The sequence below is a fragment of the Lupinus angustifolius genome, chromosome LG04 (genome assembly GCF_001865875.1).
Source record: "Lupinus angustifolius cultivar Tanjil chromosome LG04, LupAngTanjil_v1.0, whole genome shotgun sequence".
Taxonomy (NCBI): domain Eukaryota; kingdom Viridiplantae; phylum Streptophyta; class Magnoliopsida; order Fabales; family Fabaceae; genus Lupinus; species Lupinus angustifolius.
In genome coordinates this window covers 14,281,731-14,300,057 of record NC_032012.1, presented here as the reverse complement: position 1 = coordinate 14,300,057, position 18,327 = coordinate 14,281,731, and the positions used below count along the sequence as shown (strand labels likewise).

The 18,327-nt window shown below is 31.1% G+C and overlaps 2 protein-coding genes across 2 annotated transcripts; both read left to right on the top strand.

Moving 5' to 3' along the window:
* On the top strand, window positions 3,171-10,944 carry LOC109345942 (cytochrome P450 3A4-like). Its single transcript, XM_019585247.1, has 7 exons — window positions 3,171-3,579; window positions 5,059-5,258; window positions 5,924-6,565; window positions 7,086-7,236; window positions 8,295-8,444; window positions 9,296-9,465; window positions 10,428-10,944. Exons 1-7 carry the CDS (start codon window positions 3,276-3,278, stop codon window positions 10,536-10,538), a joined length of 1,728 nt encoding a protein of 575 aa, XP_019440792.1. The 5' UTR covers window positions 3,171-3,275; the 3' UTR covers window positions 10,539-10,944.
* LOC109344643 (disease resistance protein RPM1-like) lies at window positions 13,777-16,728 on the top strand. Its single transcript, XM_019583398.1, has one exon. The coding sequence runs from the start codon at window positions 13,816-13,818 to the stop codon at window positions 16,726-16,728; it is 2,913 nt and encodes a 970-aa protein (XP_019438943.1). The 5' UTR covers window positions 13,777-13,815.

Genomic DNA, 18,327 nt, shown 5'->3' with positions numbered 1-18,327 from the left:
TTATTTTATAGACGTGTTCTCACTAATTTCATTATTTTGTAGATATATACTTCCAACAATTTTCTCCTTTAGCATCTGATAAACAAATGTATCTTCCTGAAGGAAGATCAAACCTTCAAAACATATGGTATGTACACAATCTCTATTATATTATACATTCACTTACAATATTACAATTATTTGTCTATTTATTTTTGTTAATAATATATTTATCTCTTCATCTTATCTCATTCTTATCATTTTCTCTTTTTATTTATAGTTTGGTTCTCCCGTGAAACATCCCTGCAATTTTCTCTACTTGCATCTCTTATCTTGCTTATATACTTATTTATTCATAGAATCATTATTTTAATTTTTTTTATTTTGCATGTTTCAGAAACACACAGTGTTAATCACCCTCTTCGGAATTTTACTTAAACTTCATTACATTTTTTAATTGTTTGCTTAGAAATTTGTATTGTTTGGGTCAACAACACAATATAATATCTTTGTTCTTTATTTCTCGATTTTTAGCATTCCTATATATGAAGAAGAATAATGCATCATTTTTATTTGATTTATATATATATTTAATTTATTTATGATTTCCAAATTTTAAGCAATCCTCATTATGAACATAAATTTGCAAAATTATAACTAATAATTTTTTATTGTGATAATCAATTGATTAGATTTATATTTTGTTTAAATTATTTATGATTTCTAAATTTTAGGCAATGCTAATTATGTAGATAAATTTGTGGAATTATAACTAATAAATTTGTGCAATAATATTTAATTTCATTTATATTTTATTTTGTTTTAACATCGTAAATAATATAACATATGATTCAAAACTCATGAAGAAATAGAGTAGTTTGATTTTTTTGTATAAGTTAGAGAAATAGAATATAAATTTGCGATTCAGTTACAAAATAGAATGAATCAATTACCAACATAAATCAAAACATATCATAAAGAACAATTATTATAAATTATAATGGAATATAACGTAAATCATTCGTTATAAATATGCATTAATTATGATTTAGTTTCTACTTTAAAATTATGTATTAAAGTTGTTATGAAATTTTGAAAAATATTTTAAATACATTAAATGAAATTTGTTGTAGTTACACATTTAAATATATCTTAAAATGTTATCAATTAATATCATTTAATCATTTTTAAAACATAAATAGTAGAAAATCAATCTTATTACTAATAGAAAGAATAAAATATGATATTATAATTAATATGGAAATATGTTAAAAAATTTCTTCACATAAAAATGATGGACAATGAATTTATTTCATAAAAATAAATTTTTTTAGTATTAATTAGAAGAAATGTAGATAATTCTCTTACTTTCCTGGAATTAAGGAATTTAGGGCATAAATAACGAAATAAGGAATTTGGAGCAATAATAACAATGTTTCGAACCTCACTCATAGCAAACTTAAAACGATAAAAAATGAGTTACAATGTGGTTTGATTTTTAGGAGAGGAGTGAAGGAGATTTAAGATTTGACTACCACCTACAACAAAAACTAACATACTAATTATTATTAATTGAAAGAATGTGTTATCATATTACAATTAATGAGGAAATCTTTGTTATTATATTTGGCATAAAAATGATAGACATTGAATTTATTTCTTAAAATAACAATTTTTAATATTAATTATTTAAATAGATTTTAAAACATTTCATTTAATTATTTTTTAAAACTTTAATATTAAAAATACAATCTTATTATTAATAGAGTGAACTATGATATTATAATTAATAAAAATATGTTTTAATATTTAATTTATTTCATAAAAATAATTATTTTTAATATTAATTAGAAGAAAAGTTGGTAATTCCTAAATGTTTCATTTTCTATAATTAAGGAATTGAGGGTACTAATTATGGAGCAGGGATCTACTTACTCTAAGAGTGAGTTTTTTACATTTACTCCTTATCCTAACAATTAACAGGGATAACTAATATTTAGACCTACTCACTAATTCAAATAATTGGGATTTCCCTAAATTAATGGCTAGAATGTAGAGTAAGTTTTAAAAAACTTACTTTTGCAATAAGTGGACCTCTACTCTTAATTACGATGATTTAGTTTCTATTTTATAATTAAGTATTAAAGTTGTTAGGAAAATTTGAAAACATATTTTAATTATAATAACTTGAATATGTAGTAGTTACACATTTAAATAGATCTTAAAATGTTTTCAATTAATATCATTTAATTATTTTATGTGTTATTTGTCACTCTCTACGGATCATTGAAATATTATTGTATAAAAATTGTATGGATGAAGATATATAATCAAGATAATGATACAATTTTAAAATATTATAATAAACTATTGTAATTATACATAATCGCTAACACAAAAATATAATAACATTAGTATGTATTAGTTAAATTATAAATTTTTTATAATTCTCATAACTACGTCATTACATACCTAATGACATATACATTTGTTAATTTTGATAATCCAATAGATGTCATAGTTCAAAGTACTTATCCAGATCTACAAGATCGCTAAAAAATAAAGAGTTTTTATAACCAAAAATAATAATTGCATCAACTATTGAAATTATTGAACAAATAAATAATTTTTTTTACTTTAATTCCAAATAAAAAATTTTACAATTCAATTCAGTCGGTTATTAAGTTGAAGCAAATATTTCTAAACTTCACAATATTATGTGATAAAATGAAGACAATAATTTTGATTATATTGACATGTGTAATACTAATGAGGACCAAAATTTAACTTATTAACTCAACAACTTCTAAATGCATTTATAATTTTTGATCTTTCTGGTCATATAATCAAGTTTTTCCACAATATTATATTGTGTATATTTAATATTTGTGAGGTTGAACAATGAGGGACATTGAATTTTAAAAGATATTTCAAAATAACAAAATTTGAAATGATTCCTTATCTTAAAGAAATAATATATGTATATAATATATATGTTCTTAATCATGTAGTAAAAAACACCGCCCCGTGCATTCGCACAGGTAGTATTAAAACTATAGTTATGGTGAATAATGTGGAAAAATGTCCTGGTCGGTGAATGAGACACGTGTCGCTCCCATCACCTCATATCTCATGAACCGAACAAGACGACACAAAACTCCAAAAACGACAACGTCGTATCATATCTGTCACTATTTTCCCTCTCACCTCAAAAGTCCAACTTAGAAAAGAAACACAATCATTATCAGATCAACAATTCCCAAAGCTTCTATCTTTTCTCCAAAATCCATGACAAAATGAACTACCCATCTCATAATATCACTAATAATCATCATTCTTCTCTTCCCACCACTTTTTTTGGCCTTCTTTTTCTTCACTCTAGATGCAACAACACTTATTCCTATGAACTACTCTTAAGGGATTTTGCTACAAGAGAATTCAATGCTTTTCTGTGGCTTTTTCTTATTGTTATCACTACCCTTTTGCTCATAAAACTTTTCAATGTCTTCTGTTTATGGTATAAAGCTAAAAGCATTCCTGGCCCTCCCTCTCACTCCTTTTTTGGTCACTGCCACCTCTTTTCCCACCAAAATCTCACTGGTGAGTTACTTGGATTTTGTTTGTTCTTATTTTTCTTAATCAATTTGTTGGGTTCTTTTGTTTTTTTTTTATTATGATGATGATTTGCTTTTTTGGGTTGTAGACAAGTGGTTTTTGGGTTTAGACAATTTACCAATATGTTGGTCTCTGATTTAGTTGCTTCTTAATGTTAATTATTCAATTATTGTTCTTTTGGGGTTTTGTTAAGGATAAAGGGCCATTATATGAGTTAAGTTTTGGAGGGGAAAAAAGAGAAATAGATGATATTTCATTCAGAAGTGTATTTGATGACTCCCAAACCTTCCATTTTCATTAACTTTTCCCCAAAAACTCAACTCGCAAATAGACCCTAAAATCTTTGTTGAATGCTGTGAATTTAGTGTTTTTTAATTAGTTGAGTGGATGGATTGCTTCTCAAGTTATACATGGAAAGAGAAGGGTGATTCTTCAATTGCTTATTTTTTGGAACATTGGTCGAAGTTTCAAAATAACATTATTGCAAACTAATAATAAGCTATGGAAAATAAATAAAAAAGCTTCATTTAAAGTGATATCCTTCATTCTTTTAAAGACTTGAAGTTGTCAATGATTGAATGAGAACTAAAAGCTTTAGTTATTATTTTTGGATAAATCATTCAAACCACCAAACATATGCAGCAATAGCCATCATCAAATGTGAATTAAGCCATATTCAGTAAAACTAGCTTATAGATGTGAGATTATAGCTTATAGATGTGAATCTGCCTGAAAGAGGTGAGATTTTAGCTTAAAGCTTATAACTGTGTAGCTAGTGTATTGAGTTCACCAAACAGTTCTACTATTTTCTTGATTGAATTAATAAGCTATATATACCAACTAAAGTAGAAGTTTTTCTTTCAAATACTGCAAGACATTGAGATTAATTCACTAAAAGATATCATCATCACAATCTTTTAGCAACGAAATGATGAGAAGATATTTGATACTGAAACAAAACACTTTAGTTTGTTTAATATTTAATGGGTTACCAGATTGAGTGGAAACACTTAATAGCACTATGATCGCTGTTAATGTTATACTCAGCTCCTAAATCTGTTTATAACACTTCTACCCGTTGCTTGGAAATGGGACTCCATTATATATTTTTCAAATACCTAACACTTTTAGTTATCAGTTTTCTTATTTTTAGTTTTGTAATAGTATGATGAAGTTTATGTTAGTTCAAATTATAGGCCTTTTCATGTCATGACTTGTTTTTGTGTGTGTTGAATAGTAGATAGTAATATAGCCTGTTGTATTTTTAAAACTGAGTTTGGCGCAATGTTAAGGTTGCTGCTTAGTGACCATGAGGTCACGGGTTCAAATTCTGGAAACAGTTTCTCCATTTGTGGGGCTATGGCTGCATACATCTATGATATACCCTTCCCAGACCCAACTACATGAGAGTCTCGTTCACTGGACCGCCCTTTTAATTAATTACTTTGGTTTTTTGATTTCCAGATGTGTTGTCAGAATCCCATGAGAAGTATGGACCAATTCTTAAACTGTGGTTAGGTCCTACTCAACTTCTGGTGTCAGTTAAGGATCCGGTGCTTATTCAAGAGATGCTTACAAAGGCCAAGGATAAGTTGCCTTTTACTGGAAAAGCATTTCATCTAGCATTTGGGAAATCAAACCTCTTCGCCCCTTCCTTTGAAAAGGTGCTTAACTGTCTAGTTACTTTTTTTTCGTAACATCTTTTTCTGTCTCGATCTTGTAATTTATTGTGCTTAACTGTCTAGTTGCTAAATTTGTACTCTGTTAGTCTTATGTACATGTTTTTCAATTATTTCATGTTGAAATTATAGGGTTTAGATGTGAAGGGAGAAAAAAGAATGATCAAAATAGTAAATTGCATCGATAATATTATGAATGATATTGTGATCATATTATGATACAAAAGACTTAATACTAACCCTTATTTATACTAATACTAGACTCCTAATTAAATAAGGAAACAAATCATAAGAGATAAACTAGAGTAATCTCAATCCTAAGAGATTTTCTACGATACTTTAAACAAATCTAAGGTATAATCACTCTACCATCCACCGAGTAGAATTTCTCCTTTTCACTGTCTTTAATTCATGGAACTCGGTTTTAATATTCTCTTCTCTAGGTTTTGTGTTATTCTTTCCTTTGCTTTCAGCTCTCATGTGTTGTTAGAAACCATTAGAATAGAAAGAGAAAAAACTCAAATTTTGTTCATGCATTTTCATTATGCATCTCAAATGTTTTCTACAGGAATTACAGGTCCTGTCTTCTTTATGTATCTTGTTCTCGCTCTGATTATAGATGCTGGGAAATTAATTTAAAATGTTTTCAGGTGCAAAAGAGAAGGGAATTATTGACAACAGAATTGAATGAAAGATTGATCAAGACTTCTGATCCAATTCTTATGAAGGTTTCAGACTTTATCATGAATAAAATAGAAAACATGAGAGCCAGAGGAAGTATCGATTGTAGGTTGGTTTCTCAGCATATGGCTTTCACCATAATGGGAGCCACATTCTTCGGACACGGCTTCTTGGCCTGGCCGAAGGCTGCAACGTACGAGCAACTGCTTATGACGATTGCAAAAGATGCTTGCTTTTGGGCCTCCTATAACGTTACGCCTTTCTGGAGACAAGGGTTTTGGAGGTATCAAGGATTGTGCGCGAAGTTGAAATGCTTAACTCAAGATATCCTTCAGAATTGTAAAACAAGTTGGAAGCTATTCGGCCATATTGATCAAAACGTGAATGGTGAAAGTAAGATAGAAATGAAGTCAGCGCATTGTGAGCAAAGCTGTTCTAGTGATGAATTCTGGGATTGCCGTTTCTTTCGTGACCTTAATGATAATCCGAATTCTAAAGAAGAACCTTGTGGGAACATCATGCGTGTGATGTTTCATGGATGTCAAACTACAGCTGCTTTAATCGCCAACTTATTGACTAGGCTTGCCATGCATCTGGACATACAAGATGAGGTAGGATTTTGTTTATTCTGTCATCCTTGTACGACCCAATTCATTATCGAAATTCATTATGCATCATATTATTTTGTGTATTCTCCATTGCTCAAAACCAACAGTCTAATTTCTACACTAAATCTTCTTAAATGATTCCCTAGATTTACTTTGGATTTTCACTCTGCTTGTCGAGAAAATTACATGTTAAAGTGAATTTGCATTTTACCTCTTACTTGACATCTAAGTCTCCTAAATGCAATTGTTTTTGCTTCAGCATATAATAAACTTACAGTTTTCCCTATCTGTTTGAAATGAGATTTCTTAACCGTATCATTGTTAACAGTTATTGAAGACAGTTTTTCTCGGACCTTTTTGAAGAAAATGATGTTGCTGTTAGAATTGGGTTTGATTTATATGCACAAAAATGTGTCTAATTTATGATTTTTTATTTCTAATGTTGCATTGTTCTTTTTGGTTGAAGATTGAATTTACTTGATGATTCCAAGGCACTGCTTGTTATTTGAATATACTTCTGCAGATTTATTCGGAGATTAGCATGGTGGGGAAAAACCCATCAAAATATGAGCATGAAGATGTTTATCAGATGCCGTTGTTATTGGCTACAGTTTATGAATCGGCACGCCTTCTGCCCACTGGTCCGATGCTGCAGAGGTGTTCTCTAAAAAATGGTGAGATATTGCTTACTGTTCTTACTGTGTATGATATGAAATAATTTAAGACATTTGTTCCCTGTGCTACTTGTGTAAAAACACTAACTGATTTGTAAATCAAGACAAGTGAGAAAAATAGTGAACTTTGAAATGTTACCTTATATAGTGTGAAAAAGCTGGGGTGGTATTTGAATAGATATAAAAAGTTAAGGGAGAAACGACCAATATGAAAGTCCATGGACAAATTTTATAAGGCCACATTTAAGAACCAAATTTATAATGCTTACTAAACTTTAGTTTTGATACTTGTTCAATGATTGTGCTTTTCATGCTGATGCATTAGTCATAGTGCATGTATGAGTGTGCTTGGAGTTGGTCCTATTCGTAAAAATAAATAAAAAGATCATATTTTTTATTTGAATTAATTGGAAAGCATGGAAAATTACTTTACAAACTTATAAGAATGTTATTTTCCTTTTGTCTTTTTAAAAGCTGTTTTTGAAATTAATCATCCCAAATTCTTTTTATTTTTGTTTGTCTTGAAAACTTTTTCAGTAGTCATACTTGAATACTGTTTTCTAAACTAAGAATGGTACCAAGCACACACCCTATATCATCTTGACTTGGGTATGTGTTTTTTGAGCCCATTCCTTTTCTGATGTACTGTAATTGATTTCAAAACATGGATATTAAGTTAGAGTATTCTTGTTCCTTTATATGATTTAATTTGTTTAGTTTGGGTCTGGAGAGGAAGATTATTGTAATTTAATGCAATACCAGTGCAATGTGCAAGCATAATTTTGAATAATTTGGAATAAGAGGGTGGGCATGACACAACGTTAAGAGTGCTGCTTAGTGACTATAGGGTCATAGGTTCGAATCCTGGAATTAGCCTTTTCGCTTGCTGGGTAAGGGTGTGTACATCTGCCCTTCCCATGTTCCACTAGGTGGGACCGTGTGAGCCTCGTACACTGAGCCAACTTTTTTTATTTGTAACATCTTGAACTCTATTTCGGCATTGTTGTTAAACATTTGTATCTATTTCACTTGTTCATTATTGTTAATCCTTGTGTCAGACTTGAGCTTTGCAACTGGTGTAACCATACCTGCTGGAACTATACTTGTTGTTCCTGTTCAATTGGTGCAGAAGGATGACTCCAGTTGGGGGAGTGATGCAAGTGACTTTAATCCATACCGATTTCTCGCGAAAAGTACAAAGGGGTCAGGTACGGGCCATGATATTCATCATAAGTTTCATACCTTATGTGAAACCTTGAGTTTTGTAGTTTAGATTAGTACTCAGTTGATGTTTTCCACAGTAGTTTTACCCGTGCAATGTATTGAATCACACCATCCACCCTTTCATACACATGCATGTATACGCTTAAGGGAGAGATATTGAGAAGGACTTTTAACAAAACAAAGTTAAAGGTGAAGGAACAATAACCGAGCCCTCTAGAGCAACTAAAACCTTCTGAATGGTTAATTGGTCTGTCCCATTAATTGTACATTGTTAGCAGTCTTTCTCAACTTCCTATATTGAATATTGTTAAGGTTTCATGTCAAAACTAATTGGCAATGAGAGTAGTAGCCCAACAGATATTTAAACCATGTTTAGGAGAATGAAGTAGGTGATGTGAGACTTACTTCCTAACAAATATAGACTTTGACTGTGCTTGTATTTTAGTTACAAAAACTATTTTCCATTTTGCGGAACTTATTTCAGTATACACTCTATACTATGTTTGGAGATAGAAAATCACAAAATTTATCTCATAGTGCTTGTGTTTCGTAATTCTAGCCAATCCAGTATAATGTAGAAGATGCATTACATTTCTGTTTGAGTGGTTTTGTTAACTCAGCCTCTCCCCATTTGTTATTTGTTTTTTATTTTTGCTTCCTCCTCTTCTTTCCCCCATTTCTGTTGCGAGAAAATAGTTGTGTGGCAAGGAAACTGTCAAATATGGAATTCAATTCTATTATCACAATCTCCGACCCCTCCTCTATAGGTTGTAGGGGAGAAAATTTTGTTGCTCATCATCTATCACTAATCTTTCAATGTTGATAACTCCTTCAGGTTCGACTGAAGAATCTACAAATGCTGGATTCAGCGCATTTGTACTGAATGATCCAAATGAAAATGCAGCATTTCTTCCTTTTGGATCTGGTACGCGTGCTTGTGTCGGTCAGAAATTTGTTATCCAAGTTGTTGCCACATTGTTGGCATCATTACTCAAGAAATATGAGGTTTGCCTTGTGAATCTTTACCTTATTATTTCTGCTTCTCTTAAGAAAAAAGGCATGAACTCCTAAATATTATATTGCATAACATCAAATGTGCAATAGTTATCAATTCTTTAAATGGAAAAGATCAAGAGAAAGAAATACAGAGTAAGATAATGGATAGTGAGAGCATGTTATGTAGGAAACAGTAATAAAATGTCCAGTAACTATATGAATTCAATGCCGCTAGCAGTACCAGTGTTTTAAATTGTGGTTGCGGTTACTGTGATTGTGGTCATTGTGCTCGTTGCGATGCAGTTTGCGGTGTGAAACTTTTTTGTGATTAAAAAACTGTTTTTCAATGCGGCCCAGATGTGATACGATGCGACCATATCATTGTGATTCGGTGTCACACTGCAAATGCGGTGTGATGCGGTTGCATCCGCAACTGTAATATTGTGGCCGCATCATGTGATGCGATCCACAAAGGATAACACACTTAAATTATGTAGTAAAGAGTGGCTTGTGACTTATAAGAAGTCTATGTACCTTCTTTATTTGAACGGTTTCACTATGAAACATGGTTGAGTGTGGTGGTGTTCTAATCAATTGCAAGAAACTGTACCACAGACAAGATAGCAAACTGAATGAATTTGGTTTAACAGTGTGATGATTGGAATGTTTTACAAGTATTTTCTTTAAGTTATGGTCCATTGAATCTTACAACATTAATATTTTCTGGAGGTTTGGAACTTAATATATAAGATATGTCATTGTCATGTAATAACTAATATTAACCATATTGAGGGTGAGCCTCGGCGCAACGATAAGGTTGCTTGCCTTGTGACCTGGAGGTCGTGGGTTTAAACCTTGCCTCTGCGTTTGCAAGGGTAAGGCTGCATACATCTACCCTCCCCAGATCCTATTGGATGGAGCCTCGTGCACTATGCCATACTTTTTTACTAACTCTAGCTTTATATACACAGATTAGGCTTAACTCAAGATCTGATGATAATGACTCAAAGCCAACCTTGAAGAATCATAATCTTCTTCAGCAACATCCTCACTCACCTATATTATTTGTGAGAAGGGGCTAGTCAAAGAAAAAGAATTGCAAGCACACTATACTGTGTACATAAAACTTGTATGTTGTAAACCACATATCAAAGATGCCGAAAAATAACGAACTCTTCTTTTCCACAACTCATCCTTTTCCCGTTTTCCGAGACGAATGGGGAAGCTCTGCTCTATATTCATGGCCCATTGCCATTAGGCTGGAGGATGCAACCTGAGTTTCTTAACTCAAGTTTTTTTCCTCCTTGTTTTTAAACATAGTCCTAGTGCTGGCTTCATGCTATAGCACTTGTTTTTGTTGGTTTTTGAAGCACTTAGGACTATTACTGCAATGGAGCCATAGGTTTTACTTCCCCTTCTCTTGATATGTACCTCTATTATAATGTCATCAACTTTTTTACTTCTGAAGGAAGTTTGTTCTTGTATTCTGAGCTATGATGCACCGATACTTCAATAACCTCGAATATTCGTAGTGTTCTTGTATCCTGAATAAATATATGCTTTCTACATTGATGTTGTTGGCATCAGAAAAACTATATTATGCTGTGATATTTGGGCAAGAATATTTTGTAACCTGTATGAAAATATAATATATTTTCCTAAAAGCAAGAGGATTAGTATATATGAATATTCTTTCACCTTTTACTTTAAAGAGTTAATCCTTATATTAACTTTTGTTTATTTTATTTATATTTGCTATCATATAAATATTAATATTGACCATCATATCAATTAGTAATTTTTTTTATAGTAATTATGTAAAATAATTTTATTGATTAACAGATCAATAAGGTTTACTATACTTGATTTGTTACTAGAGAAAAAACTCACTTCAGGATTATCACATTTAGAATGTGGATTATTTTTTATAAGTTTGACCAATTAGCTTTAAACTTATATAGAGATAGAAGATTTCATACTAAAAATCAATTTTTTTTTTGTTATGAACATATAATTGATAGGAATTTTCTAATTGTGTCAATATGACACATTTAGCTTGAGGGAAAGAAATAGATTTGCAATGAATGAATTTGTGAATTTATAAAGTTTATGTGCATATTCCCCACTTTCCAATATATAATAAACTCATCATTTTCAATTAAGTTAAAATGTGTTTTGAGTAACATGTCATCGTTGAAAATAGAAATAAAAAGAGTGAAAGGGATGCATGTGCTTTGTTGTGTACTCCATAATTAACTATTTATATTTAATTATCATTTATAAATAATACAAATAAATAATAAATAACGTAATAAATATATATAAAATTTTCCTTTCAGAATACACTAAAAATCAGGTACATGGATAGTGGAACAAAGCAGAGCAGAGTTTGCAACTCTGTTAAACGAAGGTGATAATAGGGAGCACATATGTATCTAATAGTTTGTTGAACAAAATATATTTAAATTAAAAATTTAATAATTAACTATTTTTTGATTAATCACATTAATGTAACAAATTTTCTAAGCCAAAAAATATTCACAAAAAATGTACTCTCTGATATAATAATATATGATGCATGATAATAATTAAATAATATGGAGAGAAGCTATAGAAAGAGCATATGATATTTGTGATGATTGAATTAGTCCACTACTCTACTTGAGAGAAATAAACACTGTCTGGATCTCATGCTTCTACATCACCAACTCAAACTGAACCTGTAAGCTCTTCTTCTATTTCTTCTACATGCATCATTTCACATTCTTTCTTTATCTAGTACAACGAGGAACTATTCATATATCATTATTAATTTTTTATATCCAAAGTTAATATCTTATATAATAGAACAGATCTAAAATTATTTAGTAGTTCATTTATATACATCATCAAGGTTAACTAACTATTTGAATATTTAAGCTGTTTGATTATACAACTATTGAACTTCAAATTGTTTCGAATTTATATTTTTATAAAATCTTATTAATGATACAAGATGCTACCTAATTTAATTTGATATGAATGTATCCATGCTGGAGATTTATATATATATTATATACATAGTTACATACATACATGACTGTCTCGATTGAAAATGGTGAATATTGTTTCGATATAAAAATTAAGTACAATAAATTTATATTAGGAATTAAAATTAAAAGTTGGTTAAAAAGTTATGCATCTTTTATTATTCATGGTTGTATCATCATATTAGTTTAGTAGTATAAGAGACCCAAAAATATTAAATAATAAAAAATTCAATTCCAGAAAACAACATTTGTTAAAAAATATCACATATTTTGAAAGAAATTAATTTTTTATCCGATAAAAATATTGTTGATAGTATAAAGATGATTGAATCTAATAATGAGTTGGTATATGAAAGACAAACTCAAGAGTCTTATACTGTTGTTGACAGCTATGTATTGGACGGATTAGATCGGTCAACCTGTGCCTACAACAATCAAAACAACTTATTTTTATAAGATATTTTTAGGTATAAGTTTTAGTACTAGTATCATTTTCACATATTAATTGATTTTATTATTAAAATATCCTTAAATTAATTGATTAGATTTAAAAAATTATTAATTAGGTTGATTAATAAATAGAGTAGAATGTTGCATTGTTTGGTTTGAGAGAATTAAAAAAGAAAGAGAGAAGAAAGTGGTAGATATAAATTTTTGAAGCTTAAGAATAGTTTTATTATTTCAAGAAGGGTAAGTGATCTGAAAAATATTTTAAGTTCACTATATGATACAAATTTATATAAAAAATATATTTACTTATTATATAATTCAAAGAAGTATTAACCACAACACTATAATACAAAGATTTATACATAATACATGATTCAATATTTATTTGATTTTTTTTAAAGAGTCAATAATTATAAAACATGAATAATAAATTATAAAATGACAATATATAAAATTCAAGTACATATATTTGTTTTCTCATCCAAGGAATGTTGTATATAAGGGAGAGATAGATATATCTATATCCGATAAAAACTATTTATAATATAAAGAAAATATAGGATACATCATACATTTTTAATGATGTAAGATATTATTGGATTTCCATCCAAAGGTGAAAGGTTCCATTATCGTAAAAGACAACCACATACTTCGGAAAAAGGATCATACACGTATTAGTATTTGATAGGAGACCCATACTTTTCAGTTCTTTTGGTAACAACTCTATCTTATCTTAACTAGCATATTTGCAATCATGCACTCTATAAGTACACTGTTACACACTACTGTACTCAGCATTATTCATGTTAATGAAATCAAACTCATTACATTCTCTAAAACTTGTAGGATGGAATGAAATAGAACAAAAGCACAAAGCAAAATGGCAGAAACTGCAGTATTATTTGTTATAGATCAAGTGTACAAACTCCTACTAGAAGAGTTTACTTTTCTAGCAAGGATTCACAAAGAGTTTGCACACATCAAAGATGAACTAGAAAGTATTGGAGCATTCCTCAAAGATGCAGATACAAGGGCTATAGGTGATGGTGACACTAGTGAAGGAATAAAAGTTTGGGTGAAGCAACTGAGAGAGGTTTCATTTCGTATCGAAGATGTCATCGATGAGTACATTTATCTGGCACAAAGGGTCCATCATCCGGGATGTATAGCTTCATTCCGAAAGATTGGTCACCTAGTCAAAAGTTTGAAGGCTCGTCATCGAATAATGTCTGAGATCGAAGACATTAATTTATCGATCCGTGGAATCAAAGAACGAAGCGAAAGGTATAACTTTCAGTCTTTACATGAACAAGGAGGATCAACAGGGACAAAAGTTGACAAATGGCATGATCATCGATTGTCTTCAATTTTCATCGAAGAGTCAGAAGTCGTTGGATTCGAATCTCCGAGAGATGAATTGGTTGGTTGGTTATTGGAAGGAGCAGCCGAGCGCACAGCTATTTCAGTTGTAGGAATGGGGGGACTCGGAAAAACAACTCTGGCCAAGCTAGTTTTTGACAGCCAGAATGTTACAGGGCACTTTGATTGTTGTGCTTTCATCATAGTTTCTCAATCATACACCATAAGGGGATTATTGATAGAAATGATAGAGCAATTTTGTAAAGAGACATTGGAGCCTCTTCCTCAGAATATGCATAAGATGGATGAGAAAACACTGATAACAGAAGTGAGGCAATACCTTCAGCAAAAGAGGTACTTAGTATTCTTTGATGATGTGTGGAAACTGGATTTTTCTGATGAGATTGAACTTGCCATGCCTAATAATAACAAAGGAAGTAGGATCATTATTACTACTAGAATGATGCATGTTGCTGAGTTTTTTAAGAAAGCTTTTCCGGTTCGTGTTCAAAGCTTACAACTTTTGCCTCCAAACAAAGCTTGGGAACTCTTCTGCAAAAAGACATTTCGATACGAGATTGACCAGAATTGTCCATTAGAGCTCATGGATATGTCTAATGAAATTGTTCAAAAATGCAAGGGGCTGCCACTAGCAATTGTGGCCATCGGCGGTCTTTTGTCAACAAAAGCTAAAACCATGATTGAATGGAAAAAGCTGACTCGGAATCTGAGTCTAGAATTAGAGTGTAATGCCCATTTAACCAATTTAACAAAGATTTTATCTCTAAGTTTTGATGACCTTCCTTACTATTTGAAAGCATGTATGTTGTATTTTGGTGTATATCCGGAGAACAATTCCATTAGTACTGGGAGATTGACAAGACAATGGATAGCCGAAGGATTTGTTAAAAATGAGGGGAAAAGAACTTTAGAGGAAGTTGCCAAAGAATACTTGACAGAGTTAATACATCGAAGCTTGGTTCAAGTCTCAAAACTAGGATGCGACGGGAAAATTAAAAGATGCCAAGTCCATGGTTTATTACGCGAAGTGATCATGAGAAAAATGAAGGATTTAAGCTTTTGCCATTTTGTGCATGAAGATGATCAACCAATTGAAGTTGGATTAGCGAGGCGCCTATCCATCGCAACTAGTTCCAAGGATGTGTTGAGCTGTGCAGTTCACTTGAGCATCCGCGCTGTCCATATTTTCGAAAAAGGTGAACTACCTGAAGATTTCATGACTAAAATCTTTGCAAAGTTCAAGCATTTGAAAGTACTTGATTTCGAAGATTCTTCATTGAACTATGTTCCTGATAATTTAGGAAACTTTCTTCACTTGAGATACTTAAACTTGAGGAATACAAAAGTGCAGGCTCTTCCTAAATCTATTGGTAACCTTCATAACTTAGAAACCTTGGATCTGAGGCAAACCATTGTGCATCAGTTACCAAGTGAGATAAAGAAGCTCACAAAGCTACGACATCTTTCGGCTTATTACAGAAACTACGAAACAGATTATTGTGCTATCAGAACTACTAAAGGAGTGGTGGTGAAAAATGGTATTGAATTCTTGACATCCCTACAAAACCTTTATTTTGTTGAAGCAGATCATGGTGAGCTAGACCTTATCGAAAAGCTTAAGAAGTTGAGGCAGTTAAGGAGGTTAGGCTTAAGGCGTGTACGTCGAGAATTCGGGAATGCCTTATGTGCTTCAATAGTAGAGATGAAAGAACTTGAATCTCTGAACATCACTGCAGTATCTGAGGATGAAATCATTGACTTAAATTTCATATCATCTCCGCCGCAACTTCGTTGGCTCAACTTGAAAGCGCGACTACAGAAGTTGCCTGACTGGATTCCAAAACTTCAGTATCTTGTTAATCTAAGGCTATGTTTATCCATGTTAGAAGATGATCCTCTAAAGTCATTGAAGAACTTGCCAAATCTACTGCGCCTTTCGTTGTGTGACAACGCCTACAACGGCGAAATTTTGCATTTCGAAGAAAGAGGATTTCCAAAACTGAAGAAACTGCTTCTAGCCCATTTGAATAGAGTTCATTCCATCATCATTGACAATGAGGCTTTACTTGATCTTGAATATTTGAGTGTTGAAAGAATTTCTACATTGAAGAAAGTACCCTTTGGCATCAAACACTTAACAAAGCTTAAAAATATTAACTTTTCTGATATGCCTACAGAATTTGTTGAAAGCATTGATCCTAACAAAGGAAAATTCTATTGCACCATCAATCATGTTCCACTGGTATTCATTCGTCACAAGGTTGGGCCAAAAATAGATGATTATGACACTCTCACTATTCACTCTTCTTCCAAGGTTTCAAATATAAAGGTACCCTTTTTCTCTAATCATATAATGCTGCTATTATCAATGCATAGAACTTCAAATGCTTACAATGGAGTGATGCATTATTGACCTTTTGTATGTCTATTTCTTTTTGCTTAAACTATATAATTTTACCATCAAGGTATTTGTATAGTGGTGTAAGGCCTCGCTAAATTCTCAGGTTGACTAAAAGATAAAAAATTTGATTCCTGAGAGCGATGTTTGTTGGGAGGAACAACCACACATCCCGAAAGGGATTAGTTCCTTACCCAAGAAGAGTAAAGAGATACCCTTGATAGTGCAAAAAAACTATATAATTCTACTTATTGCATTCACTTTTTTGAATTTTAATCCCTACTATTAACATACCTGTCTTCATATTTTTCACTTAATCCCTTTTGGTTTCATTTTCCTTCAATTGTGATCATATGAAACTTGTCTTCATTTTTCCAGTGGAATTACATGTTTTACATAAATAATCATTTTGTGCATTTTGTAAAAACTATTGCAATCACTTTATTACTAATTTTAATTAGTATTTATTTTTTATGATATATATTCTACCATATTGCATGTGAAATATTGCTTAGCGCAATGGTTAGATTGTCGTTTGGCGCAACAATTGCTTAGTGATGATGACGTCATTGATTTAAATCTGGGAAACAACGTCTCTATTCAAAGGGGTAAGACTATGTACATCTACCATTTTCAAACCCTACTAAGTGAGAGCATTTTACAATAGTAGGTATTTTTTTGTTGCATGTGAATTTTGTGTGTAAACTATGTGATATGTTGCAAAAACTTGGATTGGATTTTGCAATGCTGATGAGATATATTACAGCTTTGAAGTGATGAGATGCAATGATGGATCACAATCCTTCTCCAGAGACCATACCATGTCAATAACAATTTCTGTGATGATATTCATCAACTTTTTTACTTCTGAAACAAGCTTGTTCTTGTTTCCTCATATTCTCAGAATCAAATGTGCTTCAATATTATGTGAAACACTTGTGTACCCTTAAAGGCAGATTAACATATGTGCTTATTATATTGAGGAATATACACCGATTTCAATAAACTGTCATTCTATCATCTACCATTTATTTTTAATCATTATTGATTTTCTAAAAAAGTAAAATAATTTAGTGATAGTGTATATATCTTTATACTGACAGTACATAAATATTACATTTTTATATTATATTAGTATGAGAAAATATTATTTATATGTTGGAATATTTTTGGCAGATCATCTATAAAGACAAAACATGATGTAACTTCATCGTGGTGTAATTTTCATTTCCTGTTTTGCCATTAACATTATTTAATTTTTACAAAAAAAAATCTTATAATTGCAAGTATCCACCACCACCATATTAATTAATCACATATCTCACATTAAATTAAAGAGTAAATTACACCGACACCCCCGAGTTTTAGTGAAATTACACAAATCACCCCTTACTTTTCTACACCAACACAAACCTCCCCTAGTTTTCATACTTTCATTACACCACCCTGCATAAGAAATAAGTGTAATCTTTTAAACAAAAAATGTGATAAACGCAATTAAGTTAAACAAAACATGATATATTGTGTAGACAAGTCTAAATAATATACAAATCAATGTATCTTTAGTATTTTTGGTTCGTTACACTATATTATAAGAGCGATTTGACTCATATA

Coding starts and splice junctions, on each gene's coding strand:
- LOC109345942 (XM_019585247.1), top strand. CDS start 3,276: ATGAACTACCCATCTCATAATATCACTAATAATCATCATTCTTCTCTT. Junction 5,259..5,923: donor TCGCCCCTTCCTTTGAAAAG/GTGCTTAACTGT, acceptor AAATGTTTTCAG/GTGCAAAAGAGAAGGGAATT. Junction 8,445..9,295: donor GAAAAGTACAAAGGGGTCAG/GTACGGGCCATG, acceptor TAACTCCTTCAG/GTTCGACTGAAGAATCTACA.
- LOC109344643 (XM_019583398.1), top strand. CDS start 13,816: ATGGCAGAAACTGCAGTATTATTTGTTATAGATCAAGTGTACAAACTC.